Source organism: Jaculus jaculus, chromosome 2, assembly GCF_020740685.1.
Source record: "Jaculus jaculus isolate mJacJac1 chromosome 2, mJacJac1.mat.Y.cur, whole genome shotgun sequence".
Lineage (NCBI taxonomy): Eukaryota > Metazoa > Chordata > Mammalia > Rodentia > Dipodidae > Jaculus > Jaculus jaculus.
The window spans coordinates 48,568,876-48,583,765 of NC_059103.1; the positions used below are offsets into that span (position 1 = coordinate 48,568,876).

The 14,890-nt window shown below is 45.9% G+C and overlaps 1 protein-coding gene across 1 annotated transcript in view; it reads right to left on the bottom strand.

Annotated features, from left to right (window-relative positions):
• Window positions 1-14,890, bottom strand: part of Cidea (cell death inducing DFFA like effector a) — a 49,994-nt gene that overhangs the window by 24,626 nt on the left and 10,478 nt on the right. Inside the window, exon 2 of the mRNA XM_045144026.1 lies at window positions 185-329. Coding sequence (XP_044999961.1) covers window positions 185-329 — 145 coding nt within the window. The remainder of the gene's footprint in view (window positions 1-184; window positions 330-14,890) is intronic.

Sequence of the window (14,890 nt, forward strand, 5' to 3'; positions counted from 1 at the left end):
GACTCATCCTTAACTTACTCAGCTAGAACTTCCCTCAGGACCCTGGAGCTAAGAGGGGCTGATGAGTTTGACACATCGTCTTTCATGATCCTTCCGTCTTGGCATGGGTTTTGTGCCTGGGATCTTGGTTCTGAGCTAGCTGCGGGTGCCCTGTGGCTGGAGGCAGCCAGCGTGGCCGCAGTACCTTGCTGATGAGCTCCTGCAGGCTGCTGGCCATCACCCCGCGCCGGCTGCTTCGGTCATGGTTCGAGACCCGGAAGGGGCGAGCTGAGTGTGTGAGAGGTGCCAGCAGAACCCTCTTAGTTTGTGATCCCACGAGTGTCAGGGGCCTGCGAAGGGAGGCAAAAAGGAAAAACCACCTGGCCATTATTTTTATGCAACAGTCTTTAAGGGCATGGAAATAAAAATATTTTTAAGCTAGGCCGTGGTGGTGCACGCCTTTAATCCTTGGGAGGCAGAAGTAGGAGGATTGCTGTGAGTTTGAGGCCACCCTAAGACTACATAGTGAGTTCCAGGTCCGCTTGGGCTAGAGTGAGACCCTACCTCAAAAAAAAATTTTTTTAAGTGCATTATTTGTAAGCAGGGAGAGACATAATGCATACACCAGAGCCTCTTGCTACTGAAAGTGAATTCAAGATGCATGTACCACTTTATGCATCTAACTTTATGTGGGTACTGGGGAATTTAACCAGGGCCAGTAGGCTTTGCAAACAAGTGTTTTAAGTTGATGAACCATCTTCCCAGCCCCTATGGATGGGTTTTAGAGCTAAAATCTCAAAAACATTTTTTTTTTAATGAAAGAGATCTGAGAGAACTGGCATGCCGGGGTCTCCAACCACTGCAATTGAACTCCAGACGCATGCACCACCTTGTGCATCTGGCTTACATGAGATCTGGAGAGTTGAACATGGGTCCTTAGGCTTTACAGACAAGCGCCTTAACTGCTAAGCCATCTCTCCCCCTCAAAAATATTTTTAGTGGCCATGAGGTACCTAAACAGATGTATAGTTAGTTACACATGTATACGTAAATAGCTACATATTTCTGTAACAAAATTAGCTCAAATTAAGTTGCAAGCCAGATACTGGTCATAGCAGCAAGAGACAGAACCTAGGGCAAGTGCCTACTGCTGATCTTCAGTCTCGGCCCTCAACCAAGTCTTTTTGTTTTCCTTTGTTTATTTTTTCTCAAGGTAGGGTCTCCCTATAGCCCAGACTGACCTGGAACTCACTCTGTAGTTCCAGGTTGGCCTCTAACTCACTGTGATCCTCTTACCTCTGTCTTCCTAGTGCTGGGATTAGAGATGCGTGCCACTATGTCCTGTCAGACACGATTGAGGGCCCCGGGCCACTGGAGGTTTAAGCAGGCCTGAGCTGTGAGGTGTGGCTGGGGGCCCTGGACCCCGGAGCTTGCAGCAGGCTTAGACCCTGATAAATCTCGTCTTGGGGGACTGGCAGGCTCCCTCCCCTCAGAGGTTGTAGCAAGCCTAGATCTCGCCTGGAGACCAGCAGTGACGCTGCTCCCTAACCTCAGCCTGGGCGCCTGCACATCCTGATAAGACTTAGGTTTCACTTTCCCCAGAGCCCTGTGACCTCTTGCCACTTGCCCTGCACATCCCTATTATGTTAATGAGGTATCAGCCAGCAGCCTTGGCACAGTCAATGCCCCTAAGACCCGTACCCTATACCTTTTCTCACCACTACTTAGACCTTGTGACCCTTTCCCACTCACCTGGAAAGTCCCTACATGCTAATTAGGCACCCGCGGGACCACTGTACTAGCCAATCCCCTTACGACTGCTACCTCTTATTGCGCTTTCACAAGCGCTTATAAACCCATTCCCCTGACAGATGAACGAGCTGTTCTCTGTGTTTCTTCCTGTCGCACTCACTGAGGCTCAGGACCCTGCTATGCAGTTGCCTGGATGCCCTGGGAAACCAATGCGCAGTGGCCCCAGGGTGGCCGGGAACCACAATGCCTGACTCAAGTTTTTGAAAATACTATAAACCAAGAACAGCCGCCGCGTGGTGGCGCACGCCTTTAATTCCAGCACTCGGGAAGCAGAGGTAGGTGGATTGCTGTGAGTTCGAGGCCACCCTGAGACTCCATAGTGAATTCCAGGTCAGCCTGGGCTACAGTGAGACCCTACCTCGAGAAACAAAAACAAAGACAATAAATAATTAAAAATAAATAAACCGAGAACAGAACCAACATCGTTAACTGTCAAAGAATAGGAAAGAAAAATCTTTAGGTCCCATGACATATGAAACTTAGAGTAAGTTCCACGTTAAAATTTTGTGTGTTGCTTGGCACAGTGGTGCATGCCTTTAATCCCAGCAGAGGTAGGAGTATCATTGTGAGTTCAAAGTCACCCTGAAGCTGCATAGTGAATTCTAGGTCAGTCTGGGCTACAGTGAGACCCTACCTTGAAAAAAAAAACCAAAATTTTTTTTGTGTGTGTAACACTAAACTAGTTCTTAAAATACCACTCATGCAGGATTATTTTTTTTAAATATTTTCATTTATTTGTTTGCAAGCAGAGAGATAGAGAGGAGAAGAGATAGACAGACAGAGAGAATGGGTATATCAAGACCTCTAGCCACTGTAAATGGACTCCAGATGCATGCACCACTTTGTGCATCTGGCTTTAAATGAGTATCAGGGAATGGAACTCTGGTCATTAGGCTTTGCAGACAAATGCCTTAACTGCTCCATCTCTCCAGCCTGGATTATTATTTTTATATGTCTAAATAAGTGGGTCATCTTATAAATTAAAAAGATAGGCCCATTAAAAATATTAGCTGGAGAGATGTCTTAGCAGTTAAGGCACTTGCTAAGGACCCAGATTTGATTCCCCAGTATCCACATAAACCATATGTACAAGGTGGTGCATGCATGTGGAGTTTGCTTGCAGTGGCTAGAGGCCCTGGTGTGCCCATTGTCTATCTGCCCCTCTCCCTCTGAAATAAATTAATTAATTAAAAATTCTTGGGCTGGAGAGATAGCTTAGCGGTTAAGCGCTTGCCTGTGAAGCCTAAGGACCCCGGTTCGAGGCTTGATTCCCTAGGACCCATGTTAGCCAGATGCACAAGGGGGCACATGTGTCTGGAGTTCATTTGCAGTGGCTGGAGGCCCTGACATGCCCATTCTCTCTCTCTCTCTCTCTTTCTCTGCCTCTTTCTCTGTCTGTCACTTTCAAAAAAATAAATAAACATAAAACAACAACAAAAAAAACTTTTAAAATGCCAAGCATGCTAAAATGCACATGTAATCCCAGAACTGGGGAGGTGGAGGCAGGTGGATCCCTAGAACTTGCTGACTAGCTTGTTTAAGCTGAACTGGTGAGCTCTATGTTACACAAGAGACTCTGTCTCAAAACATAAGGCCAAGGGCTGGCAAGATAGCTTAGTGGTTAAGGCACTTGCCGGAGGAGCCTAGGGACCCATGTTCAATCTTCCAGATCCCACACAAACCAGATGCACAAGGGTGAGGCAAGCGCAAGGTCGCATATGCCCACTAGGTGGCACAAGTGTCTGGAGTTGGATTGTAGCTAAGGCCCTGGTGCACCAACTCTAGCTCTAAAATAAAAACAAAACAAAAAATTCTTAAAAAAAAAACCAAAAAAACAACCCAAACAAACGAGGTTGAGACTGACTATGAAGACAACTTATGTCGACCTCAGGCCTCCATATGTACATGCCCCACACTCAAGTTTGCTCACATGCATGTGTGTGTGTGTGTGTTAGTTTGAACGTATGTCCCCACTGACTCAGGTGTTAAAATTAAACTTGTCACTTGGATCTCTAGCCACACAGAGCCAGCCTTAAGGTGTCACTGGGGACAGATCTGAATTTCATCCCAAAGGTGTAAGAGTGCAGTTTCAGTTCTGGGGGTTGTGCTTGCTGGGTTTTATTTTTTGTTTATTTATTTATTTATTTGGTGTTGACTGGCTGCTGGTGGTTTCTCTCTGTGTTTGGACTTATGAAAAGGATCCATCTTCTTCTGCCATTGATGGAACTTCCTCCAGATTTGTAAGCCTAAAATAAATACCATTCTTCCTAGAAACTGTGTCCAGTTTGGGTGTTCATACCAACATCGTGGAACTGTCTACTACCATACACTCATGCATGCAAAAACAAATCTTAATTTTCCCTTTTCTAAGCAGCCTGGTATGGTGCATGCCTTTGATCCCAGTTCTAAGCAAAGATGAGATAATCTATATCAGCTGAGGCATCCTTTTTGTTGTTATTGTTGTTGTTTTTTCAAGGTAGGGTCTCACTCTAGCCCAGGTTGACCTGGAATCCACAATGCAGTCTCAGAGTGGCCTCGAACACACAGAGATCCTCCTTACCTCTACCTCTCAAGTGCTGAGATTAAAGGCGTGCGCCACCACACCTGGCTTGAATCATATCTTTATCATTGAAACAAACAAAAAAAGGACCAACATGGGTAGCAGGAACGTCAAAACAGGAACATTGGGGCCGCAGAGATGGCTCAGTGGTTGAGTGCACTTCCTGTGCAAGCCAGGGCCTGAAACTGCCCAAGTTCTAATTTCTAGACTCACATAAACAGCTGGGTGTGGCCACACGTGCCTGTAACCCCAGTCTCCCAAAAGGGAGCAGAGACCAGGGAATCACGCAGGCTCGTGAACAGCAGCCCACTCCAGAGTTAGTCAGAGACTGACTCAAGCAGCAACCGGCAGAAGGGCAATAGGACGGGACAAGCGACATTCCACCCATCCCAGCCACCACAGGTCAAGGCCCCCTGCCCCAGGCAAGCCATGGGGCCCTGCGAGGGACCATACACGAGCATACGCCACATTACATCACACAAGCAACAAAACAAAAATCCGAAACATTTTCTAGAGAAATAGCACCAACCCTCAATTATTAAATCTTCCTTAACTAGAAATGACAGAACAATAGTATAAGGGCAAGCAATAACTAAAACTTACTACTATAGTAATTATTTAGAAAACACAGTTTGCTTTAATATTATATATATGTGTGTGTGTGTGTGTGTGTGTGTGTGTGTGTGTGTGTGTATTCTTTTTGAGGTAAGGTCTCACTCTACCCAGGCTGACGTGGAACTCACTCTCGTCTCTAGACTGGTCTTAAACTCACAGCAATCTTATCTCTGACTCCTGAGGCATGTGCTGCCACTCCTGGCTGCTTTAATATTTAGTTAATTCTCAGGGATGTAATTTGAGGGTTTTTTTTTTTTTGTCTGTTTTTTTGAGATAGGGTCTTATGTAGCCCAGGCTGCCTCTACCTTCTGAGTGCTGGGATTAGAGGTATGCACCACCATGCCTGATTTACGTGCCGCCAGCGCTGGAATCCGAGGCTCCTCACAAGTTAGGCAAGTACTGTACCAACTGAGTCACATCGCCTGCCCAGTAATGCCAGGGTTCTCAGCTAGCAGCTGAGTGATCTGAGGTCAGAGAGCTGCCCCACAGCTGGGAGCGGCAGGGCTGGAGTCAGGCGCCTGCCATCCCTGTTTAGAGGTCAGGTAAACGCCATACCTGTGTAACTATGTGTGAGAGAAGCCTGCAAATGAGAAAACTCGGGAAGCTTTGGTCACGGTGAAACAATAACAAACTACCTTTGACATACTCCTGCATGCTTTTAAACAGAAAGCAAGACATTACTGAATAAATGAGAGAGAAATAACCCCTGAAAGTACAATATTAAGACATTATTTAAATATAACTCTATTAGGGTAGCAGGTATGTTTTGACGTCCCTCATATGTAGCAAGGCCTTTTGAGAGACCAGTTGGGCAACACACACACACACACACACACACACACACACACAGACACATATATTTGCTTTTGGTTTTTTGTTTTTTTAAATATTTTAAACTTTATTTTATTTTATTTGAGAGAGAGAATGAGCACACCAGGGCCTTCAGCCACTGCAAATGAACTCCATATGCATGTGCCACTTTATGTATCTGACTAACGTGGGTCCTGGGGCATCGAACCTGGGTCCTTTGGCTTTGCAGGCAAGTGCCTTAACTGCTAAATCAACTATCCAGCCCAGTTTTTTTTTAAATATATATTTAAAATATTTTTATTTATTTATTTGACAGAGAAAGAAGGGGAGAGAGAGAGAGAGAGAGAGAGAGAGAGAGAGAAAATGGGCATGCCAGGGCCTCCAGCCACTGAGAACGAACTTCAGAATCATGTGCCCCCTTGTGCATCTGGCTAACATGGGTCCTAGGGAATCGAACCTGGGTTCTTTGGCTTTGCAGGCAAATGCCTTAACTGCTAAGTCATCCCTCCAGGTTTTGTTTTTTTGAGGTAGGTTCTTGCTCTAGCCCAGGCTGACCTGGAATTCACTCTGTAGTCTCAGGGTGGCTTTGAACTCACAGTGATCCTATCTCTGCCTCCCCAATGCTAGGATTAAAGGCATGTGCCACTATGCCCAGCAAGTTTTTAAACTATTTTTATTTATGATTCAGAGAGTGGGCGGGGGGGAATGGATTGGCATACCAGGTTCACTTGCTGCTACCAATGAACTCCAAACCAAGGCAGGCAGGCTTTGCATGCAAGTGCCTTTAACCGCTGTGCCACCTCCCGAGCCCTCAAAATTAGTTTTAGCCCATAACTGTGATAACTGTGAATTCTTTTTTAAGGAATGGATCCATAAATAAATCCTTCCAAGTAACAGGAGAAATTACCAATATTTCTGGCTCAGTGCCAGGAACTGTGATAAGTGTCCCCTTGCCTCCAAGGGACTAGAACCTGTTTTTGTTAGTTTTTGAGGTGGGGTCTCACTTTAGTGCAGGCTGACCTGGAATTCATTATGTAGTCCCAGGGCTGCCTCAAACTCACAATGATCCTCCTACCTCTGCCTCCTGAGTGCTGGGATTAAAGGTGTGCACCACCACGCCTGGCTTGGGACTAGAACCTGTGTGTTCACCTATTTCAGGTGCTAAGAGACTGGTTGACTATGTGGACAGATACCTGGATAGACACATTCAGAATGGCTTTGTTTTTAGCACAATCTCAAGGAAGATACAAAGCAAGCACATTGCTGCTTTTGTACCCAGATGTATTTTGATTAACTCTCAGGCTAAAGTTCTAGAAACATCTGTACTGATTGCCAATGCCTCTACCACCTGTGACATTCACTTGCACACATATACATGCATGCACAGGGTAATGGTTTATTTTCTCAATTAGATGAGAATTTCTTTCAGGAGTAAAGGATTTTTTTAAAGATAGTATCCCATATAGCCTAGCCTGACCTCTAAGTCACTATCTAGGCAAGGAGTGGGTGGGTCACAATGTCCAGTTTATATGGTGTTAGGGATCAAACCCAGAGCTTCGTGCATGCCAGGCAAACCCTCTGCCAACTGAGGTACATACATACCCATCCTCACAAGACTTATAAGTATTTTAGTGGGGCTGGAAAGATGGCTCAGCAGTTAAAGGCACTTACTTGAAAGTCTGAGGGTGCACAAAATGGTACATGAATCTGGAGTTTGTTTGCATATGTGTGTGGGGGGGACGCACCAGACATATATACCACTTTTTGTGTCTGGTTTACATGGGTGGCTTGGGAATTGAAGTTGGCTGGCAAGCTTTGCAAGCAAGCACCTTTAACTGCTGAGTCATTTTCCCAGCCCCAAGGCTTCCTGTTATATTTCCTATAATACCAAGCTCAATGTTAGTCACATACATTTTAATCAGTATGCTGTTCGACTTGAAGCTCTATCAACAGACGTAAGAATTCAGTGGTCTACCATGTAATCTGCTGGATGAGAAGGAGATGACACAGGAATGAACTGGCTGTCAAAACCTCTAGGTGAAGTCCACACTAGTACCTTGATCAAACAACCTCAGGAAATTCTCCAGGGATAGGGAGGGCTGACTGCCAACGGTGGCGACCACACACACACACACACACACACACACACACACACTCACTCACCCACTACTTCAGCCTCCCCAACAAACTGGCATTTTGCAATCAGACCTAGGTCGCTATCCAGAATTTGGTCTGAAGTATATATGGCCAGCACCACAACAGGGCCTCATACTGATGACTGACTCTGCGCACCTGCCATGGCCAGCGGCCTGGTAGCTCTTTAAATATACCAATGAGTTACCATCACAGCCAGCTTCTCAGATGAGAAAACTAGGGCTCAATGTGGCTTCTCAAAGTCACTCAAAGTTGATGCATTCATGACTGTGTCCCCCCCCCGCCCCGCCGTCTGCAGTGATTACTAATACCCCTACTGAAGAGGAATGGGGCTGGGGAAAGGGAACAGAAGATAACCCTGTGGGAATATGACCACTTTACAGTATGCTCATATGTGAAAGTTCCCAATTAAAAAAAGTAGTTACTTAAGGTGATAAGAGAAAGAGATAAGATGGGATGTGGTGTCTGCCCCAAACCAAGCTCTTCTCCCTTTGGAGAGGTTGTAGAGTGTGTGTGTGTGTGTGTGTGTGTGTGGTGCGTGTGTGTGTATAAAATTGGGGCTGGAAAATTTGCTTAGCAGTTAAAGCTCTTGTCTCTGAAGCCTAAGGGTCCAGGTTCAATTCCCCAATACCCACGTAAGTCAGATGCATAAGGTGTCACATTTGTCTGAAATTTGTTTGCAGAGGCTAGAAGCCCTGGTGCTCCCATTCTCTGTCTCTTTCTTTCAAACAAACAAACAAGTAAATAAATAAAATATTTAAAAATATACTTTTGGGAGAGACTGATTGAGAGGGGGAGGGGATATGATGGAGAATGGAGTTTCAAAGGGGAAAGTGGGGGGAGGGAGGACATTACCATGGGATATTGTCCACAATCATGGAAGTTGTTAATAAAAAATATATATTATACTTTTGGGCTGGAGAGATGGTTTAGTGCTTAAGGTGCTTGCCTGCAAAGCCTAAGTACCCATGTTCTATCTCTCTCCAGATCCCATGTAAGCCAGACACACAAAGGAGATGCAAGTGCAAGGTCGCACATGTGCACTAGGTGGCGCAAGTGGCTGGCGTTCAATTGCAGTGGCTGAGGCCCTGGAGTGCCAATTCTTTTTCTCTCTCTCTAGCGCTCTTGTGCTCCCTCCCTCTCCTCTCTCTCTCTCTCTCTCTGCATATATATTTGCAAGAAGAGGGAGAAGGAGAGAATGGGTGCATCAGGGCCTCTTGCTGCTGCAAACAAAATCCAGTTGCATGCACCACTTTCTGCACCTGGCTTTATATAGGTACTGGGGAATTGAAGCAGGCTGTCAGGCTTTGCAAGCAAGTGCCTTTAACCACCAAGCCATGTCTCCATTCTCAAGGATGTAGTTTTTTGTGGTTAAAAAAAATTTTTTTTTTTTGTAAGTAGAGAGAAAGAGAGAGAGAGAATAAGCACACCAAGGTCTCTAGCCACTGTAAACAAACTCCAGATGCATGTGCCACTTTGTATGTCTGGCTTTATATGGGTACTGGTGAATTGAACTCAGGTCTTTAGGCTTTGCAGGCAAGTGCCTCAATTGATAAGTCACTTCCCTAGCCTGTTTTTCAATATTTTATTTATTTATTTGAAAGAGAGAGAAAGTTTTTTTCTTTTTTTCTTTTCAGGGTTTCACTCTATTCCTGGCTGACCTAGAACTCACTCTGTAGTTCCAGGCTGGCCTCAAACTCACAGTCATCCTCCTACCGCTGCCTCCCAAGTGCTGGGATTAAAGGCGTGAGCCACCTCTGGCCGAGTAGTTAGTTTGTCATTCTGCTCTGAACTTCAAATTCCCAAGCAAGCAACACTTGACTGGAGCAAGTAGAAGAGTTGCTATAGGGTTGAAAGCACAGCCATGTCTTGCATATGTAACCTCAATTCCTTTCCCTTTAGGACAGATGAAGCTGCAGCACTGTGTCTCCAAGTAAGGCGATTCCCAGGGAAATGTGACAGGGCTGGGAGGCTCCTGCATGGGCCACCCATCAGAATGACGGGGATCCAGGGCTGGCGGGGTGGTTGAGCGGGTAAAGTGCTTGCTGCACAAGCATGAAGACCTGAGTCTGATCCTCACTACCTTTGTCGCATGCTGAGTATGGCGGCAGTGTGCACGTACAATCCCAGCTCTGGGGAGGGAGGGTCCCGGAGCTGCCTGGCTGCCTGTCTAGTCTAGGCGAGTTGGTGAGCTTCGGACCAATGAGAGACCCTGTCTCAAAAAGAAGGTGGACTGTATATTTTTTATTTTATTTTTATTTTATTTTATTATTTATTTATTTTGGTTTTTCGAGGTAGGGTCTCACTCTGGTCCAGACTGACCTGGAATTAACTCTGTAGTCTCAGGGTGGCCTTGAACTCACAGCGATCCTCCTACCTCTGCCTCCCGAGTGCTGAGATTAAAGGCGTGCCCACCACACCTGGCTTATTTTTTTATTTTTTAAGGTAGGGTCTCACTCTAGCTCAGGCTGACCTGGAATTCACTATGTAGTCTCAGGGTGGTCTAGAACTCATGGTGATCCTCCTGCCTCTGCCTCCTGAGGGCTGGGATTAAAAGGGTGCGCCACCATGCCTGGCATCAAAAGACGTGGACAATATTCTTGAAGATAATACCCAAGGTGGTCACAAGGACTCCGTACCCATGTAACCTGCTTATATATATATACAAACGAACATGTATACCAGACACCACACACAAACACACACATACGAACTAGAAGCCTCGACCAGAGACCCAGATGGCATGCAGCTCCTGAACTTCTGCCTGGATGTGGAGGCGTTGCACCAGGCGTTACACAACCTGAAGGACAAAATGTTCACATGCTGCTGAGCTCAACACTTGGGAAGATTCACATACATTCTCGCAACTGGTGACCTGATAGACGGGTGGTGAGGATCAGCCGAATTTATGCTTCCCTGTTCCAGCCCCAGCCGTGTTCTAAACCAGCTCGTAGTGATGACGTCCTCTAGCTGATCAAGTCCTCAGGAGGAGAGACGGTATAAGTGAGTTCCGTGCTGTGTCAAAGCCCTGTGTGGATGAGCCACGTTACTGAGTAGTGAGTTAGACTGTGGCTCAGGGACAGCAGGCAGTTACGAAGGCCACTCATCAGTGTTTGGATGGAGCTTTGAACCCAGCCCCAACTTCGTTTGCTTTTGAGGGAGTCATACTTTGTACCCCAGGTAGGCCAACAACTCACAATCCTTTTGCCTCCCCTCTCGAGTGCTGAAATTACAGGCCCAGACCTCCACATCTAAATCTCCAACTCCAGCTTTCTTATTTTGGTGCCCATTACACCAGATGAAATCCCTCCCACAGAACAAGGGGGGATCCAGGCCTCTCTGGGGAGAACCTACCTCCTCCCCAGAACAGAAGGCCACTGCTACTACCCACGGCGCCTCTGGAACGACTCACAGAGGTCAGGGTCTGCCTGTGTATTTTCTTTTTTGTTTTTTTGTTTCTTTGTTTTGCAAGATTGGGTCTCACTCTAGCCCAGGCTGACCTGGAATTCACTATGGAGTCTCAGGCTGGCCTCAAACTCACAGCAATCCTTCTACCTTCCCTCCTAAGTGCTGGGATTAGAGGCATATGCCACCATGCCCTGCTTCTTTCTTTTTAAAAATATTTTGTTTATATATATGAGGGAGAGAGAGAGAAAGAGAGAGGGCACAAAAGAGTGAGAGTCAGCAAGGCATAGAGATAGAGAATGAGTGCGTCAGGGCCTTTTGTCATTGCAAACAAACTCCAGATGTGTGCACCACCTTGTGCATCTGGCTTTATGTGGGACATGACATGGGGAATTGAGCCAGGGTCCTTAGGCTTTGCAGGCAAGCGCCTTAACTGCTAAGCTACCTCTCCAGCCCCTGCCTATACATTTTATAGCTTCCCATAGAACCCAGCACATGCCACCCACACCTACTGCATGAAAAGCACGTCAGGGGGCAATCAGAAACATCAGAGGACAAAGTCATGTCTTCCAATGCCACGTCTAGCCCCCAGTGGTAGAAGGCCCAGCTCTGACCTAGTTAGCTGGGGTCCCAGAATTCCTCAGGCAAACACTTATGCCTTCTAAGCACCAGTGACCTGGCCCTGCTGAGGAGTTCAGAGTTCCCACTGTTTTCTCATCTGACAAGATAAGGGCTGGGAGTCACTCTGGTCTTCCCAGTTTTCAGCTGCCCTCAAGGCAGCCATTATGGGTTAAAACAAACAAACAAGCAATCCATTGTTTTTACCCGCAGCATTTCTTAACCCAGAACTAGCTCATTGCCAACACACACACACACACACACACACACACACACACACACAATCACAGAAGATACAAAAATCAAATCCTGCCATTCTTATCAAAGATGAGTGCCTCAATATGTCAAATTACATAAAATCGCTGAACATGGTGGTGCACACCTTTAATCCCAGCACTCGGGAGGCAGAGGTAGGAGGATTGCCATGAGTTTGAGGCTACCCTGAGACTCCATAGTGAATTCCAGACTAGCCTGGGCTAGAGTAAAACCCTACCTCAAAAAAATAAACTACATAAAATCAAGACTATTGTTCAACACATGCAGGGATCAAGTGAACTTTTGTGAACACTAGGGCTGTTTAATGAACACTGTCTGAGTGCCGACTGCTCTGACCAAATGATCAGTGGGGCCAGGCTGTTCAATGAACTGTATGTAACTCACTCACTTCCAGCTTATGGAAGAGACAGTTATTATTACACCATCACAGCCATTACCACAATGCCAAAAAATAGAGTTGCTATTTCCACATCACCAACATTCTAATTTGTTAGTTAAAACAGGACTCTGAGGGATTAAGAGGTGGCCCTGGGATCAGTCCTCCACTGCCAAAAATAAAAAGCAAATGAGCCTTGAGAAGCCTCAGAATCTACTTTTCACAATGCCAACTGGGACAACATTTGCTGCCTAATTTCTGGGAAAAGGAGTGCAGAAAATCTTATGAAACAGGATGGGAATTATCCTGCTAAAAGGAAAAATAATAAGGAAACAAGGTATTTAAGGAAATAGATTGCTCTGAAGACATCAGAACAACAAAAATCAGACTTCATAATGTTCTAGGAAATTATGAGAAGGCACATGTCCCAGATTCCCAGATAAGGGGAAAACAGTAAAGCCTTTGTACTCTCCAATAAGATGAATATATCCTCTGTAGAGAGAGAAAAAAGCCCCAACTAAAAAAGAAATTCCTACACTTGAACAATGAGGCTGTGACTATTTGAAGCATGACCCTAGTGACTTATGTCTTACACAGATAACTGGAGCCCAACTCCTAATGATCCATCATGACTGAACATGGTGGCTGAACAAAAAACCTTGCACTGTAAAATCTACTTAACAAGGTAGTGAGATGCCCATCTACCTGTCCAGGCATGAATCCTGCATAAATGGCCCAAGAGAGAATAGCACGTAAGTAACTTCCCTTCAACTGCTGTTAAAAGATTTCTACCGGGATGGAGAGATGGCTTAGTGGTTAAGCGCTTGCCTGTGAAGCCTAAGGACCCCGGTTCCAGGCTCAGTTCCCCAGGTCCCACGTTAGCCAGATGCACAAGGGGGCGCACGCGTCTGGAGTTCGTTTGCAGAGGCTGGAAGCCCTGGCGCGCCCATTCTCTCTCTATCCCTCTATCTGTCTTTCTCTCTGTGTCTGTCGCTCTCAAATAAATAAATAAATAAATATTAAAAAAAAAAAAAAAGATTTCTACCCCCTCTCATCCACACTGGGAATTTACCTGCTACCTTTTTTTTTTTTTTTTTTTTGGTTTTTCAAGGTAGGGTCTTACTCTAGTCCAAGCTACTTGGAATTCACTATGTAGTCTCAGGCTGGCCTCAAACTCCCAGTAATCCTCCTGCCTCGGCCTCCCAAGCGCACCACTTGCGTCACTGTGTGGGACCTGGAGATTTGAACATGAGTTCTTAGGCTTCACAGGCAAGCACCTTACCTGCTAAGCCATCTCTTCAGCCCAGGTGTGCTTTCTTTCTACCTTATGGCTTGATGCTTATTCTGTGTGTGGGAGCAAAGGCAGGTTCAAGAACTAGGTCTTGCTATTGCTGAAGGCACCACAGGCTGTGGTCACAGGACATGGAGAGATCACACTCGAACTGAAAAGGAAACCAGCTCCTTGCTGATTAGCCCTCATAGTGCTGGGAAGTGCTATGCCAGCTGCTGGGGGATAATGGTCACCAACAATGTGGATAAGCAGGGGACCCTGCAAGCCACAAAATCAACTAGTTTATCAAGATACACACACACACACACACACACACACACACACACATATATGTATATATACATACACAAACATATCCATGCAATAGTGGCACATAGGATATGGGGGGTGATTGACTGCTCTCTGATTAGCTATGAGGCCTGCTCAGTGGGAAAGAAGTCACACCTGGTACCGAGAACCAAGCCAGACCCTATGGATAGGAGGTCATAGACTGTGAAGGGAAGCTCCCACTGCTGTTTGGCTAAGAAAAGAAGGTGTGCCTATCAAAAATCTCTTAAATGAATATGCTTATCCCCTTTGATCCATTCTTCTTTCTCTTGCAAAAGACAAGTCATCTCCATCACATTTGCCAGGGCCCAGGAGACATCACAGAGGAAGTGACAATTTAAACATGAGCGTTGCTCTCTCTGCTAGCTTGACAACCTCCTCAAGAGAGATGGCTGTAGACACTGAAGAGACTTGAAAGTCATCAAAGCAGAAATTCAGAGGATGTAGAGAGCTCCACACTAAAGAAGATTTATAGAACACCTGCAAATGTTGGGGAACATTAGGGAAAAGAGGGTGGAAAGAGTGTAAGAGTCACAGGATGGGAAAAATATCCTGAGGCATTGTCACCCCCCCCCCCCTTCTACTGACTGGTGCATTCATGACTCCACAGTGAATACCAATAACCTCACTGAAGAGGACCCTCAGAGGAACAGGGCAGGGAAGAAGG